This window comes from Penicillium concentricum, assembly GCF_028827145.1.
Source record: "Penicillium concentricum strain IBT 3081 chromosome Unknown utg000002l_segment0_segment0, whole genome shotgun sequence".
Taxonomy (NCBI): Eukaryota; Fungi; Ascomycota; class Eurotiomycetes; order Eurotiales; family Aspergillaceae; genus Penicillium; species Penicillium concentricum.
In genome coordinates, this window is record NW_026622755.1 from 10738098 (window position 1) to 10751679 (window position 13582).

A 13582-nucleotide genomic window follows, 5' to 3' on the forward strand; every position below is an offset into this window, starting at 1 on the left:
GTAATATTTATATGCATTACTAGGTCTCTCTGACTATTATACGATTATCTACGATCTACAACGCTGCGGGGTATATGATTCATAGTTTGGAGATAAGTCAAAAGGTAATCCTTTCATTACTTATCTGATCTGTCTCCCTTTCTTTATCTATAAGATAAATCATTATTCTTCTGTTACAAAAGGTGATTCAGGATAACGATATCAATTCTTCTCCAATTCCCCCATAAACAACTCCAACATCAAGATGTCCTCATCTAAGCACGTCGTTTTCGACATCGTCGGTACACTCGTCTCCTACGACCATGTTTTTGACGCTATTGATACCCGTCTGGGAGATCGACTGCGCGCAGAGGGAATCAAGCCCCGTCTACTGGGATTCACCTGGATGGAAGCTGCCGAGCGCGAGTACACTAATCTGAGTCTTGCACAAAGCTACGTCCCCTTCGGTTCAGTTTTCCACGCACTTTTCTACCGCATGCTCTGGATGGCCGGTATCGCTGAGCCACGGACCTGGGCCTCACCTGAAGATCTGGAGTATATCATGGCGGAATACCAACTTCTCAAATTCCGTCCTGGTGCGGCAGAGTGTGTTCAGAAGCTACGTGATGCCGGTTTCACGGTGTGGGCATTCACCGCGGCGGATATTAACCGTGTTGGTGGCTATTTCAGGAATGCGGGTGTTGAGCTGCCTGCGGAGAACTTGCTGTCTTGTGATGACGTCGGTGTCGGTAAGCCTGACTTGGAGGCTTATCGTCCCTTGTTGGAGAAGCTGAAGTCGGAGAATGATGGGAAGACACCTTGGTTTGCGGCGGCGCATATGTGGGATGTCTCTGCGGCGAGGAAGGCTGGGTATGTGTCTCATCCTGAAATTATGGGTTGTCAAGACCTGTTACTGACATTCTATTATACAGATTCAAGGGAGCATACTGCTCTGTGTGGGAGAAGGAGTCCTTGTCAGAACTCTTTGGAGAAATGGATGTTATGGATGATACTTTGCCAGGAATGGCGGATAAGATCATTGCCCACCAGGCGTCGTCTTGAGTTTTCGTATTTAGTCTAGCATTGATCAATCTGAATATTATGCCGTTTAACTGAACATATCCAGTTCCACGCACTCGTAAATTTTGGAAGTAAAATTCCTCCACTAAATCATAACAAAAGCCAAGGTCACATTCTATATTCTTGTTCTGACAGTAAATAATTCCCAACCTCGATCATTTATACTATTGTTGATTTAATTTCACATTTATTTTCATTTATTGTTTTCCTAATCACACATTATTCGATTCAAGTCCTCTAATCATTAGATATCTCCTCATAATCGATGCGTTATCACTGCAGTCGCTGGCCCTGGGCATCTAGCGTTCTGACTTAGTGGGGCGATTGGACCGGGAAAGTTACCGGTGGAAAAGCCGCCGGGAGAGAAGGCAGCCTTCCTAGTCCCTAATGTCCAATATCAATAAATGCCAAATAATTCCAATGTCTCCGCTAATTGTCTTGGACTCTTCAAAATGGCGAAACATACCCCGGTCCCAAATGGGATGACGTCATTCTGGCGGACAGAGCCTCACTTTCTAGACAGTCATCGATCGACTGAGTCTCTCCCTCAAGAGTGCGATATTGTCGTTATAGGAGCTGGGTATGCAGGAGCATCTGTTGTGCACCATATCATCGACCAGATTACCCCCGGGTCAAAGCCGCCGTCGATTGTGATTTTGGAGGCGCGACAGGCTTGTTCCGGTGCCACTGGTCGAAATGGTAAGATTGGGATAGTCACAAATGAGAAATGAGAAACTTGGCTAAATTGATTTATGATTTGTTGTAGGAGGACACATGAAACCTGATGTCTATAATGGTATTGCTGGCTTGGCCGCTGATCACGGCGCCGAGGCTGCTGCCGAGGTTGCGGCTTTCGAGGCTAAACATGTCTCATTTCTCAAGAAGTTTGTCGAAAGAGAAAGCATAGACTGTGAATACACGGTCACAAAGGCTATCGATGTTCAGCTATCTCGGGATCACAGCGCAAGACTCAAAGAGGGATACGAAGGATTGATCAAGAAGGGATGTGAGCCAACGATGAAAGCAAAATATATCCCTGGCAACGAGGCAGAGAAGGTGAGTACATGTTTGAAGCATCGTATGCGAACATACTAACCGGTAATGCATCAGTTCTCTGGAGTCAAAGGTGCGCAGGGCTGTTTCACATACGACGCTGGTCACATTTGGCCATACAAATTTGTACTGCATCTTTTGGAAAAGGCAATTTCCCAAGGTGTAAATTTACAAACGCACACACCGGTATCGGGGATGACACAGTCTACCTCCTCAACATCGGGTCATCCTTGGACAGTGTATACTGCCCGAGGCTCCATTGCCGCCAAGACAGTGGTTTTAGCAACGAATGCCTATACTTCATCGCTGGCCCCTCAATATAAGGAGAAGATTATCCCTGTCCGAGGAACGTGCAGTCGAATCGTCGTTCCTCCAGGTACTACCGCACCTCGCTTGACGAATACCTACACCCTACGCTGGAACAATTGGAATTATGACTACCTCATCCCACGCGCCGATGGGAGTATAGTCGTCGGCGGTGCTCGTCCGGCTTTTATTAATGATCTGGATAGCTGGTACAATGTCAGTGATGACAGCTCGGTACTTGAGCCTGCTGTTCGATACTGGGATAATTATATGCAGCGGAATTTTGTCGGCTGGGAGAATAGTAACGCTTATACGGACAGAGTCTGGACTGGGAGTATGTTGTTCGATTTATGGTACCACTTAGTGAACAAGCTAACTCAATTTCTCAATAGTCATGGGCTATTCCACAGATGGGCTTCCGCATGTTGGCCATGTTCCAGGACAGAAAGATCAGTACATCATCGCTGGATTTACAGGACATGGAATGCCCCAAATCTTCCTGGCGGCTGAGGGTTTGGCAAAAATGGTACTCAATGATGTTCATTTTGCACAAACTGGACTCCCGCGACTGTTCGAGTCTACACAATCCCGACTCGACAGTCGCCTGAACAAGATATTTGCTAGCACCCCTGGGAAACAAGCAAAATTGTGATCAGAAATTAAATCTTAGATCAAATCTTGGATCAACTATTTGATCTACATGTATACATCTAGCTACACCGTGGTGTTTCCACTTTCGGAAATGGACACCTCAGGTAGACTTTAATGCCACCCATGGATCATAGAGCCTACTATTCCCTTTTTAGATTCTTTTGCTCTCTCTCAATTCTTCCATCAACTGATTTCATCTCAATCCACTTGACTGAACAATACACCATTCTTGCGCTTCCATTCAAAATGAGCAATTCCTCTATTTCTCAAGCATCACTTCAATCCTTAAATCCGAGCTATGACCATGTGGAAGACATCCACGCAGCGCTGCAGGAGATGAAAGATTCAATGCCTGACGAAGACCCTGAGCAGGTATGTATCACAATCCCCGAGATGGAGCTAGAGACTATGTCTGCCTCTCCTTACATTGCATCTAATAAAGAACCTCCAGATCATTATCTGGTGCGAAGAAAGGAGCAACCGTTTGCGTGCTGCCTTGGGGATTCCTGTAGCCCAAGAGAACGACGACAGCATCCACGAACCCGAGGAAGAAGTTTGTGAGCAATACAATGTTCACATTGAGGATGGTGATGAAAGCCTCGAGTGCGAGGAAGAAGATATTTTCGACCACGATGACAATCCGCTCGGCCATGAAGAAGATGCTCTCGGCTTTGAGAGAGATGGGTTCTGCTACGAGGAAGCCACGTTTGATCTCGAGGAGAGTTCGTATAGCTACGACGATGCTTATAGCTACGACGGAGATTCTTTTGACTACTAGGAGGCAGGTGGATGGGAGAGGGAATAGTGAAGTGATAAGGGAAGTGGGGATCATGCAGAACGGCGCAAGGGACTGGAAGAGGCGCAAATGAAGATGGAGAATATCGAATTCGGGGTGGTCCATGGAGTATTTATCAGTGGAAGTGAAGCACGAAGTCATATCATTCACAGTCTTATATCATTATTCAGACCGTGCTTCTACAACCAGATCAGGATTCCTCTACATTTGTATTCTCTGGGTAACAATACAAGTATTCTCTGTTAGTTTGATAAAAGTCAGTGTAGAGGTACACCTGGGCAAGTTGGAGCCTGAGGGGGAATGAGGTCCAGGGCTCCTTCCTGTTTCCTTCTGTTCCTTCCTTCCCGGTTCCTCCAAACGGCCTTACATCATCAACCCATCACAAGCCAGTTCGATCTTGAGCTAGAGAGACCATCCAGATACACTATGGTTTTTCCCATCAAAATAAGATATCAAGGTGGCGACTACCGCGATCATCCTCGGATTCCAGGGTTGTTCAACAAAGCCACCTATGACGGAGCTCCATGCAGAAACACCAACCAACTGGAGCGAGTCGGAAGAGCGTGAGATACTTGGATTAGGAGTATAACCCCTAAAATCTCCCCTGCAAACGACACCTCTCCCTCCCCGTTGATATTGTCGCCCCTCGCCAAGAAAACAAAACCTCATGGCCACACCTCGCGCAATCCAAGCCGTGCAAAGGTCGCTGAAGATTCAGTACAATCTCCGATCTACCCAACGTCGGCATAATTGGCCTTTCCGAGGTCATGACCATCAACCCATACAAGGCTCGGGGTGATGAAGTCAAGTGCGGTTGTTTGTACCGTGATGAACTGACAGTCGACGCGGCGCAGGGTCGAAAGGCGTTTATTGTGATCGTCTTGCTGACGAAGCCCTACAAGGTTTCTAAGGAAACTCGGTTCATTGCTAAAAACGAGAGAGTCAACGTGGCAGAGAAGTACGACGTCAATCATTGGCAGCTAGAATGCAGCGATATTGAGCACAGGCAGATTGGTGGTTCCCTGGGATCAGGAAGAAATGGCCTACCTGCTGCGGTTTTCCCTTGCAGCCAGGACAACCTTTTAATGTGTGATACTATGTAAGTGAGAACATAGTAGCACTTTTCTTCTCTTATTTGTAGCTGAAGTGATCCTTACAAAGTACTACGGTCGGTTAGACTTGAGGACCACCTATTCCAAAGGGAAATTTATAAAAAGAGTAATATTCATTCATCCAAAAGGAAATTCGCCCACTCCCAGCATATTGACTCATTTATTGTAATTCCGCAGCCCCCGGCTTCTCACATTGTCTCTCCAGTTCTCATGCCACGAGATCTCCAAATCATTTTCAGTGGTTGTCTTCCCATACCCTTCCCTCTGCAGAAAAGGGGTATCTAACGTTCTCAAAATCAACTTTTCCGTCGGCCGCAAAAAGTAAAGTAATGCTAGTCGGTCATTGTGCGCCTGATCCTCCGGAGGCGCAATCACCCGATGGAATCCTGACTGCATGTACCCATTTGATAAAAAGTTGAATGCATTGGCCAAATTGACTGCCAATGTTCCAGCCGGTACGTATAGATACTCCCAGTCAGATTCCGGACTGCGCTGCACCTGTAACGCAGAAATCGGCTGTTGAAACATGAACGTCATGCTGCCGTTATCCGTGTGTCCGTTAAAGTAGATATCCCGACACACCTCGTTTTGTTTCTTCGACCGCGCGTGATAGTACATGTAACGGATGGAGCTGTCGCAGAGATCCTCGTAGCGATGGGACTCTAGGAAATGGTCTTCGGGTAGTTCGAGCATGATTGCTAGTAGCTGTAGGAGTTTAAAAGATATATGCTCGTGCACGTGGCGGGAAAACCTTTCGATCTCGGTCCAGTATTCTCGGATGATTTCCGGTTGTGTTCGCTCGGTCTCTGGGATGCATTTGAAGATACTGTAGAACTCCAGTGTGTCTTTCACACCGGGTCTGATGTCGACCGCTCCTAGGGGTCGGTACCCATTATAGCTTCCTTCTTCCAACGGGGCCCGGTATTTGAGTCGCTCCTCTTCCGGGAGAGCAAAAAATGCTTTGGCGATGGCGAACTGTTGGTCAATTTGGTCCTGGGAGAGGCCGATGTTGGTGACGTAGAAGAAGCCTTATCGTGCGTCAGTCGTGACCCTGCCTGGGCGTAGGAGATGGCGAGACATACCGACTTTATGCACAGATTCCTTCAATTGCTCTGCTAGCCTTTGTTTCCCTCCCGGAAGATCGAACTCGGAGAGGTCTAGGCTAACAAGGTCCGCGTAATTCACTTTTGATCTCTTAGCTTGTTCGTATTCTCTTCCGTGGGAGTTGGAGTTGCTCACGCTGTTTCCCCGTCTCAGGCGGGTACTCATATTTTGGCAAGGGTGTCTTAGACACGACCGAAGGGCTACCCTGGATAGCTGGTTGAGAGCTCATGATCGGATAAGGAAACGAAAGATTATTTGGGGAAGAAGCCGTAGTCCAAGATTCAACAATACAGCGGAACCTACAGCTAGCTGATACTAGTGTCGGTATTCAATATTGAAGTCCACTTGTAGTACACGATCTTCAACAATACGACATCGTATAGAGTATACAGAGAACCCATGGATTGGCTAGACGGCCCCGCTTATGGGGAACCTTGGAACAATAGCGGGAGTAGAACCTTGGAAGTGGAGCGGCTCGGCTCACCTGAAGAACTACTAAGAGCCCGCTAAGGCAAAAGAGCAGTATGATCAGCCATCGCCGCATCGGAGATTTCAATCTCGATCGATTCAATCTTGCAACCTTGGAACGTGCTGACTCCGAAACCATGCGAAACGTGTCAATCAATACACTGTAATGGTCCACTAATTCGCTCCACAATCGACTACACCGCTACCAAAACCGAAGCCAAGGGCACGAATACAAAACACATTGCTTTTAAAATGGATACCCGCGCAGGGGCAAGGGATTTGGCACTCAAGTAGTGGCCATCTCTATGTTGTAGAAACATGTGGATCCTGAGAGCCCTGAGGACTACCAATACGTAGATCGAGCCTTTCTTTTCTTTCGATGAGAAACTGCCCCTAAGAAGGTTTCATTTCCGTCCACCCGCTAATCAGCCTTTTCGCCGGCAGAAGGTTAACCAGCTGCCATGAATCAACATTTATACATACATGTATGCAGTCTCGTAAAAGCCTAGAAATAGCTAGTATCAAAGGTGCTCCACTAACAATAGTACGGGATAATTAGCCAGTATATTTCAAAAAGACCCTAGAAATGACCTTGAGAAAGACCAATAGAAAGATGATAACGATGTGGTTTTTATAGCGCTAGACTTTCTCCAGCATTCACGAGCGATTTAGATATTATAGGCGGTTTAAAGTGGGCCATGTATCAAGTTCATAAAACTATTCAAAATGCAGAAATAATCTCATGCTTATAAGGGCTTGTACATTGCCGTACACGGCTTGATCTTCTTCGTCAAAAGTCTCTTATCATTGTTGCTTTCAATCCCCGTCATGATGAGGATACCCTTTCTGTCGGGTTAATAAAATAACTGCCAGTCTCATTTCCCCAGAATTCCACACCAGGCACGAAATAATCATTGGGTCGATAGCCGGATACTTTGAAGTATTTTTCACGCATTTCGTTTTTCCTTCCTTTTTCCGAAGCTGTCAAAGGAGCGACCTCTTTTTCTCGCAGAATTCGTAGAAGTCTGGGTAATTTGTATGACTCGGTAGTCGAAGAAAGATCATCACGAATCTTGCAAAGGTTGACCTCAGTATAATCGGCTTTCACCCGAATGACTGCCGCAATCAGGTTCCTCACTTCGTAGTCCATGACAGGGAGCACGTATGCTTCCGATACGTATGGAAGTTTAAGTAGGCGCTCCTCGACCTCAAGCACTGATACTGTGAATGCGGAAAATCTAATCCCTATTTGAACTTTAGCGCATTGCTCAACTTGTTTCGCTAGTATCAACATACAGTCACTTGATGCTCTTCCGAGAAATATGTATTGATTCCCCTCGCGACGAAGAATATCACCTGTCCTAAAGAAACCTTCTTCATCAAAGGCAGCCTTGGTGGCCTCCTCATCGCCGATGTAGCTATACCAGCGGTCAGAACCAGTCGTGACCTTTAATTATATTCACACTTACTGGGTGAACATCCCAGGGGCCTTGACGAAAAGTTGGCCCTTGTCGCCGTCGGACAGCTTGACCATCATATTTGGCATAGGCTCGCCGATACTTCCCTGGCAAATTCAGATGTGTCAGCATAATAGAACATAGCATTCTGAATCCACTCTGACGAACATCGACAAAAGGACTCCGAGGAGAGGTCCGAAACACCCCGCCTCCTAACTCGGTTATCCCATATGCAGTGACGATGGGCATGTTGGTAAGATTCTTCCAGAATTTCGCCGTCGCAGGATTCAACACAGAACCACTGGACATAACCGACTGCAGCTTGGACGCTCCAGCAACATATCTGTCCTGGTCTTCCGATGAAAACTGACAAATAGTGGAATAATAATATTCTTGCATGGCTTTGAGACGCACGGGGGTTAGCGAGGTTCTTGTGATGATGCCTTCTTTGAGCGCCTCCCAGATGTGAGCTGGGCCAGCGCCACGCTTAAGGCCGCTAGTCTTCTTTCCCACCAAGACATTTATCAAAGGCGTAATTGCACTTCCTATCCAGTGCACCGGGCGGTACGTCAGAAATAGATCCGTGGGGTCCACCTGGATTTCGAAAAAGAAGTTTCGCCGTGGGATGGCTATACCTTTCGGTTGCCCGGTGGTGCCCGAGGAAAACATGATCCAGCATGTATCACTCTCAGGAAAAGTGAGGGACTCATCTATCTCGATCTTGGTTGAAGTTGACTTTCTTTCAGCTGGGTGCATCTGGATGGTGTGAAGCCGCTGGCCTGGGCTTTTCTGTATATGGTTTTTGATCGGAGCGGACTGATTGACTGTCCATGGATCAAATAAAATACAGCAGACATTGGCTTTGCTCAAGGAATAGGCAGTTTCTTCCAGAGTGGCCGTGGATGCTAGATGACATATGTTGTTAGCTATTGTTCGCCCCGATGCCATTTTCGGAATTATGGGAAAACTCACACAGCGGAACAGATGCTCCCCCCAGAGACGCAATAGTAAGGAAGCTAACAATAAAGTAGTAGATGCTGACTGTCATACTAGCAACGGGTTTGGCTTCTGGTCGCAAGAGACCCCTGCTGTCCATACAATCGGGGGGAAGCGTTTCTCGCAAGACCTGGCGCAAATTCACAATGTCTTCGAAAAGATCCCGATACGCTGCCTCAATGCCATATTCGTCATAAATCACCACGCCGGGGACAGTGTCTCTTAGCTTGACCAGGTTGGTGAATATCGCGTCATTCGGAAACCTTTCAACTGGAGTGGCCATATTGTCACGTACTTAAGTGAGAAAGAATAGACAAATGGAAGAGAGACATATTGTTCAGTAAATGTCTAACCTTCTAAGGTTAGGATCATTTCCACAAGATTGGTTGGTTTTACTAGGGCTGGAGCTAAGATCGGTACTATTACAGTATTTATTACTATACAGTGGAGATACCTGCAGGAACCTTGTTTTCCTTAGTCTTTTGTGTCATTTACTGATAATATACTTATTTCTCCACAGCGATTTCAGGGCTCCACTCGGAAAGATCGACAGTATAAGTCCAAGGTTCGTTGTATCTGCTAGTATAGCTCAACTGTATTCAAGCTCCACTCACATTCAACTGGATCTGCCCCTATCATGAATCTGTGAAATTTTGCATACATCAAAATCTCGGACACAGTAATGCACTTTCCAATTCCCATCGCGATGGAAACTCCATGTCCAACAGAAATCCTCGAGCAATTTCGAGAAGATCACCCTGAGATTACCTACATTCGTTTCCAATGGCAGGACTATTCAGGTGTACTTCGAGCTCGCGTACTCATTCTCGAGTCTGTTATTGCTCAAGTTGTCAAAGGAACGCCTATTCAGGCTGCTGGAATCGCACTCGACTGTACCGTCGATAACCACATCCTTCCTCGGGATCCTCCTAGAGGCATGCACTGGGCAGTCCCAGACTGGTCATCCCTTCGCCCAGCTTCTCATCCCGGAACTGCCATGGTGATGTGTGCTTTGAACTTCACAGTACTAGAACGCCCACTCAGCAGTGATCTCTGTCCCCGACAGGCGCTAACAGGGGTGCTGCAAAAGGCACGCCAGACCTGGGAACTAGATTTCCTGGTGGGTTTCGAGGTTGAGTTTATTGTGATGAAATCAGATCCATCCTCAAATGCAATGGTTCGATGCAGTAACGGATTAGGACACTTTGCTGTTTCTGGTCTACGTGATACGTGTTTCCAATATGTGGAGCAGTGCGTGACCCGACTACGCGCTCAAGGCGTGATAGTCCAAGCGGTGCACACAGAAGGCTTCCGGGGACAATATGAGATTGTCCTAGGGCCGCTCCCACCAATGCAAGCGGTCGATCAATTGATACTCGTGCACGATTACCTCAAAGACACATTCTCCCGCCACGGCTATGAGGTTACTATGTCTCCTAAGCCTATAGCTTCTGAGTCCCAAGCAAATGGCCAACATATGCACCTCTCGCTACAACCCGCCAGTTCTACCCTTGAAGCTTCATTCCTCGCGGGCATCCTAAAGCGTCTTCCCAGTCTATGGAGCTTTTGCTTGCCGCTAGAATCGTCTTACGAGCGGCGCAAACCACGCATGGCTGGAAATACAGTCGGCTGGGGAACACAATCACGAGTTGTCCCCATTCGAAAGGTAGAACCTAGTCACTGGGAAGTTCGATGCATCGATGTCACAGCCAACATGTACTCTACACTGGCAGCAATCCTGGGTGCCGGGCTTTTAGGATTGGCAGGCAAGGAGCCATTGACTTGGCCGGATCTTGGTATCCCGGCAAATCAAGCTTCTTTTTGTGGCGAGCCGCTACCACGAAGCCTTGATGAATCTTTAGCAATCTTGAATGCGGATGATGGCCTTCTGTCCGCCATGATCGGTCGGCCCATGATAGACCACTACATTAATATCAAGCGGTATGAGATCTCTCAGATGAAAGAGATGGACCCGCAAGCAATTAGAGAGCTTCTTATTGAACTATTCTAGACTCCAATTTTCATTTCATTTGTGGTTGTTCAATTTATATAGCCCTTTTCAAATATATAGACTAAAGGAATTATGCTTCACTAGGTAGGCTTATGTATTAAGATGTCAAATGTGTGATTAATCACTCCGGGGGTAGACTGACGTGAGGCGTCGTTTCATGAGGCGGGAGTGTCTGTTTCATATTGATTGGGAGCAATCGGAGACATTGGAATACGGCTCTGGGGAAAGATTGCTGTCAGAGAGGTGTCTCGATGACTACGTTGTATATACCACAGGAATGCTTACAGGCATCCAAGGATAATGCATCCGGCGCGGAAGAGAGCCGCCTTTCGCTTTCCAATAGATTCGTAGTATTCATCAAGACACAGCGACAGGCCTGGGATACACTCTGTCGGGTATGACCGTAAGGGATGATCATCGAGAAGCCATGGATCGTATTCGAATTGGGGGTTGGTTTCCAGGTTCAAAGTCTCCTTTGAGAACTCCACGGTAACAGTCTCGTCAGATGAACCAATAGCTTCCATAGCGAGCTGCACGGTTGAGACCTCCCTGGTTCGGTTTAGCTCGTATAAAGAACCAGGCTGCAGAGTCGCAAGTGTTCAAAGACCAATGGCGCGAGGAGCGTGGTATAAATATTGCTGATTCAAGGTATTCAGGACAGGGGAACATCGCGCAATTGTGCAAGGAATTGCGCGAAGCACGCAATCAAGATTGGCGATTGCATATGATCGTCGGGAGTTGAGGTTTGTTAAATTGGCTCATTCGAGTCAAGTGGTATATAATGTTAAGGCAATGAATCCTTTAGCACAGAGTATATATACAATATGTATAAGGGGGCACATCCGTAGATTCACTCGAATTAATCGCCAAGACGCCAAGACAAATGACCGATTAAGGATGTTGAGACTACATCAGGTAATCATTCATGTTATTTTATAACAGGCTGCTTCTATTCGACAAGCTAAGCGTGAATAGGTTAATTGAGACACCGCTTATACTTAGTCAAGAGAGAGATAAAGAGAGATGGTTGGATTTTGAGGCGCCCAGCAAGGGCATATCACCATGCATGTATATACATTGCCCAATACCAAGGGAGCTTGATCAAGGCCATATCCAACAGTTGCTGCTTGCTGAGAGTGACCACGACCTTTGACGTATTTGTGATTGTGCAAACCAAGCAACCCCTGTAAGACAGAGGTGCGGGAAGTTGTCACCAAGATCTCCTCTGGATCCTTTCTGGACATATAGTGAAGCCACGGAGTTTCGAACCCGGTGAAGACCAGGTAATGCTTATCGTCACATTACACCTTGACCATTCATCTGTATTTTTGATTAGCATCCATTGATTAGCTGCCGCGAGATTCTGGCTTACCGGTTTTTTGTGAGTTTCCTTCTGACATTTCGCAATCCAGAACAGCATATCCAAGGGATAGAAACGGGCGCAGAACAATAACGGTTTCTTTGGACGCGTCGAAAGACGGAGGCATAAATCGAGGAAATTTGCGTTGTACCGGCGAGTACGCCCTCCTTCAGCTTAGAATTCAACGGCACAGAGCGCCTCAAAGTCCATCCATTTCTCTCGCTTTGTTTCTCTATATCTTGCGTAGCTTCTCCCCTCCAGCTTTTTATTTCCCTGGTCCCGTACAATACGGTCAGTCGCATTACCCTGTCCTTTCTTTTAGCCTTTTTCGACTACGACAGGTTTTCGGGTCCATCACGCCAACCTATGTAAAAGCCCTTATCAGTATGAGATTATTTCTCGGTTTTAAATAGCTTTATGAACTCGACATATTCCCTACTCTAAAACACCTATATCTAAATTGCTCGTACATCCCGTGGAGAAAGGCTAGCGCTACTATAAAACCCACTTTGTTATCATCTTTCTTGGGGTCTTTTAGAATATAACGGCTGACTATACCCTAATATTATCATTGGGGCACCTTTGATAGCTATTTCCAGGCCTTCAAGAGACTACACATACATAATGTATAAAGTTTGACAGCAGCTGGTCAACCTTTTACCAGCGAAACACTCCCGTTGGACACAAAAACCTGCCGTACTCGACAGCCACTTTGAGGATTTCCGTTTATCTCATTTATACGGAGATAAACACGTTACAAGCAGCGGACTCAATATGTAAAGTATATTGTAAGTAACAAAGTTAATAGAATCAAGATTGAGTCAGGTACGGACCAGGGCTGCTCACTACACAACTATAAAAATATAATTTCTGGCGCGACACAGGTGGAATTTTTAGTGACAAATTCTTTTGCTTTTTTCAATTTCAAATGTTCTTCTCCCAGTAGAATTCTATCTAGGCAGTCCCCCTAAACCTGGGGGTTGAACGCTGAGTGCTATAAGACTACCGAGTCAGCTTCCCCTCATCAAATTCATATATAGAGCAGGCCCTAACAGAGGCAAGGAAATCGGTTATCTAGATAGCTGATAGCGTCAAGACACCGGAATGGTTCAGTGAGATCTTGTTTAATCTACATCACAAGGAACTGCCAAATGATGTCAAATGCTGAAACATCTCATTGATCGGGAGCTTCTGATATGCTGAGAATAT

At 46.4% G+C, this 13582-nt stretch overlaps 8 protein-coding genes across 8 annotated transcripts; 4 read left to right on the forward strand and 4 right to left on the reverse strand.

Annotated features, from left to right (window-relative positions):
- Window positions 1-244: 244 nt before the first annotated feature.
- Window positions 245-1041, forward strand: N7517_007800 (uncharacterized protein; the record flags this gene model as incomplete). Its single annotated transcript, XM_056725530.1, has 2 exons — window positions 245-849; window positions 912-1041. The coding sequence occupies 2 exons, from the start codon at window positions 245-247 to the stop codon at window positions 1039-1041; spliced, it is 735 nt and encodes a 244-aa protein (XP_056581780.1).
- Window positions 1042-1511: 470 nt separating this feature from the next.
- On the forward strand, window positions 1512-3070 carry N7517_007801 (NAD(P)/FAD-dependent oxidoreductase; the record flags this gene model as incomplete). Its single annotated transcript, XM_056725531.1, has 4 exons — window positions 1512-1758; window positions 1826-2115; window positions 2170-2752; window positions 2811-3070. The coding sequence occupies 4 exons, from the start codon at window positions 1512-1514 to the stop codon at window positions 3068-3070; spliced, it is 1380 nt and encodes a 459-aa protein (XP_056581781.1).
- Window positions 3071-3502: 432 nt separating this feature from the next.
- On the reverse strand, window positions 3503-3970 carry N7517_007802 (uncharacterized protein; the record flags this gene model as incomplete). Its single annotated transcript, XM_056725532.1, has 1 exon — window positions 3503-3970. One exon carries the CDS (start codon window positions 3968-3970, stop codon window positions 3503-3505), a length of 468 nt encoding a protein of 155 aa, XP_056581782.1.
- A 662-nt stretch (window positions 3971-4632) lies between these two features.
- On the forward strand, window positions 4633-4968 carry N7517_007803 (uncharacterized protein; the record flags this gene model as incomplete). Its single annotated transcript, XM_056725533.1, has 1 exon — window positions 4633-4968. One exon carries the CDS (start codon window positions 4633-4635, stop codon window positions 4966-4968), a length of 336 nt encoding a protein of 111 aa, XP_056581783.1.
- Window positions 4969-5133: 165 nt separating this feature from the next.
- N7517_007804 (uncharacterized protein) lies at window positions 5134-6310 on the reverse strand (the record flags this gene model as incomplete). The annotated part of the gene is made up of 3 exons (XM_056725534.1): window positions 5134-6005; window positions 6060-6161; window positions 6217-6310. 3 exons carry the CDS (start codon window positions 6308-6310, stop codon window positions 5134-5136), a joined length of 1068 nt encoding a protein of 355 aa, XP_056581784.1.
- A 1065-nt stretch (window positions 6311-7375) lies between these two features.
- N7517_007805 (ANL family adenylate-forming protein) lies at window positions 7376-9285 on the reverse strand (the record flags this gene model as incomplete). The annotated part of the gene is made up of 5 exons (XM_056725535.1): window positions 7376-7794; window positions 7846-7967; window positions 8019-8113; window positions 8175-8911; window positions 8979-9285. 5 exons carry the CDS (start codon window positions 9283-9285, stop codon window positions 7376-7378), a joined length of 1680 nt encoding a protein of 559 aa, XP_056581785.1.
- Window positions 9286-9708: 423 nt separating this feature from the next.
- N7517_007806 (glutamine synthetase) lies at window positions 9709-11013 on the forward strand (the record flags this gene model as incomplete). Its single annotated transcript, XM_056725536.1, has 1 exon — window positions 9709-11013. One exon carries the CDS (start codon window positions 9709-9711, stop codon window positions 11011-11013), a length of 1305 nt encoding a protein of 434 aa, XP_056581786.1.
- Window positions 11014-11294: 281 nt separating this feature from the next.
- On the reverse strand, window positions 11295-11537 carry N7517_007807 (uncharacterized protein; the record flags this gene model as incomplete). Its single annotated transcript, XM_056725537.1, has 1 exon — window positions 11295-11537. One exon carries the CDS (start codon window positions 11535-11537, stop codon window positions 11295-11297), a length of 243 nt encoding a protein of 80 aa, XP_056581787.1.
- Window positions 11538-13582: the final 2045 nt, after the last annotated feature.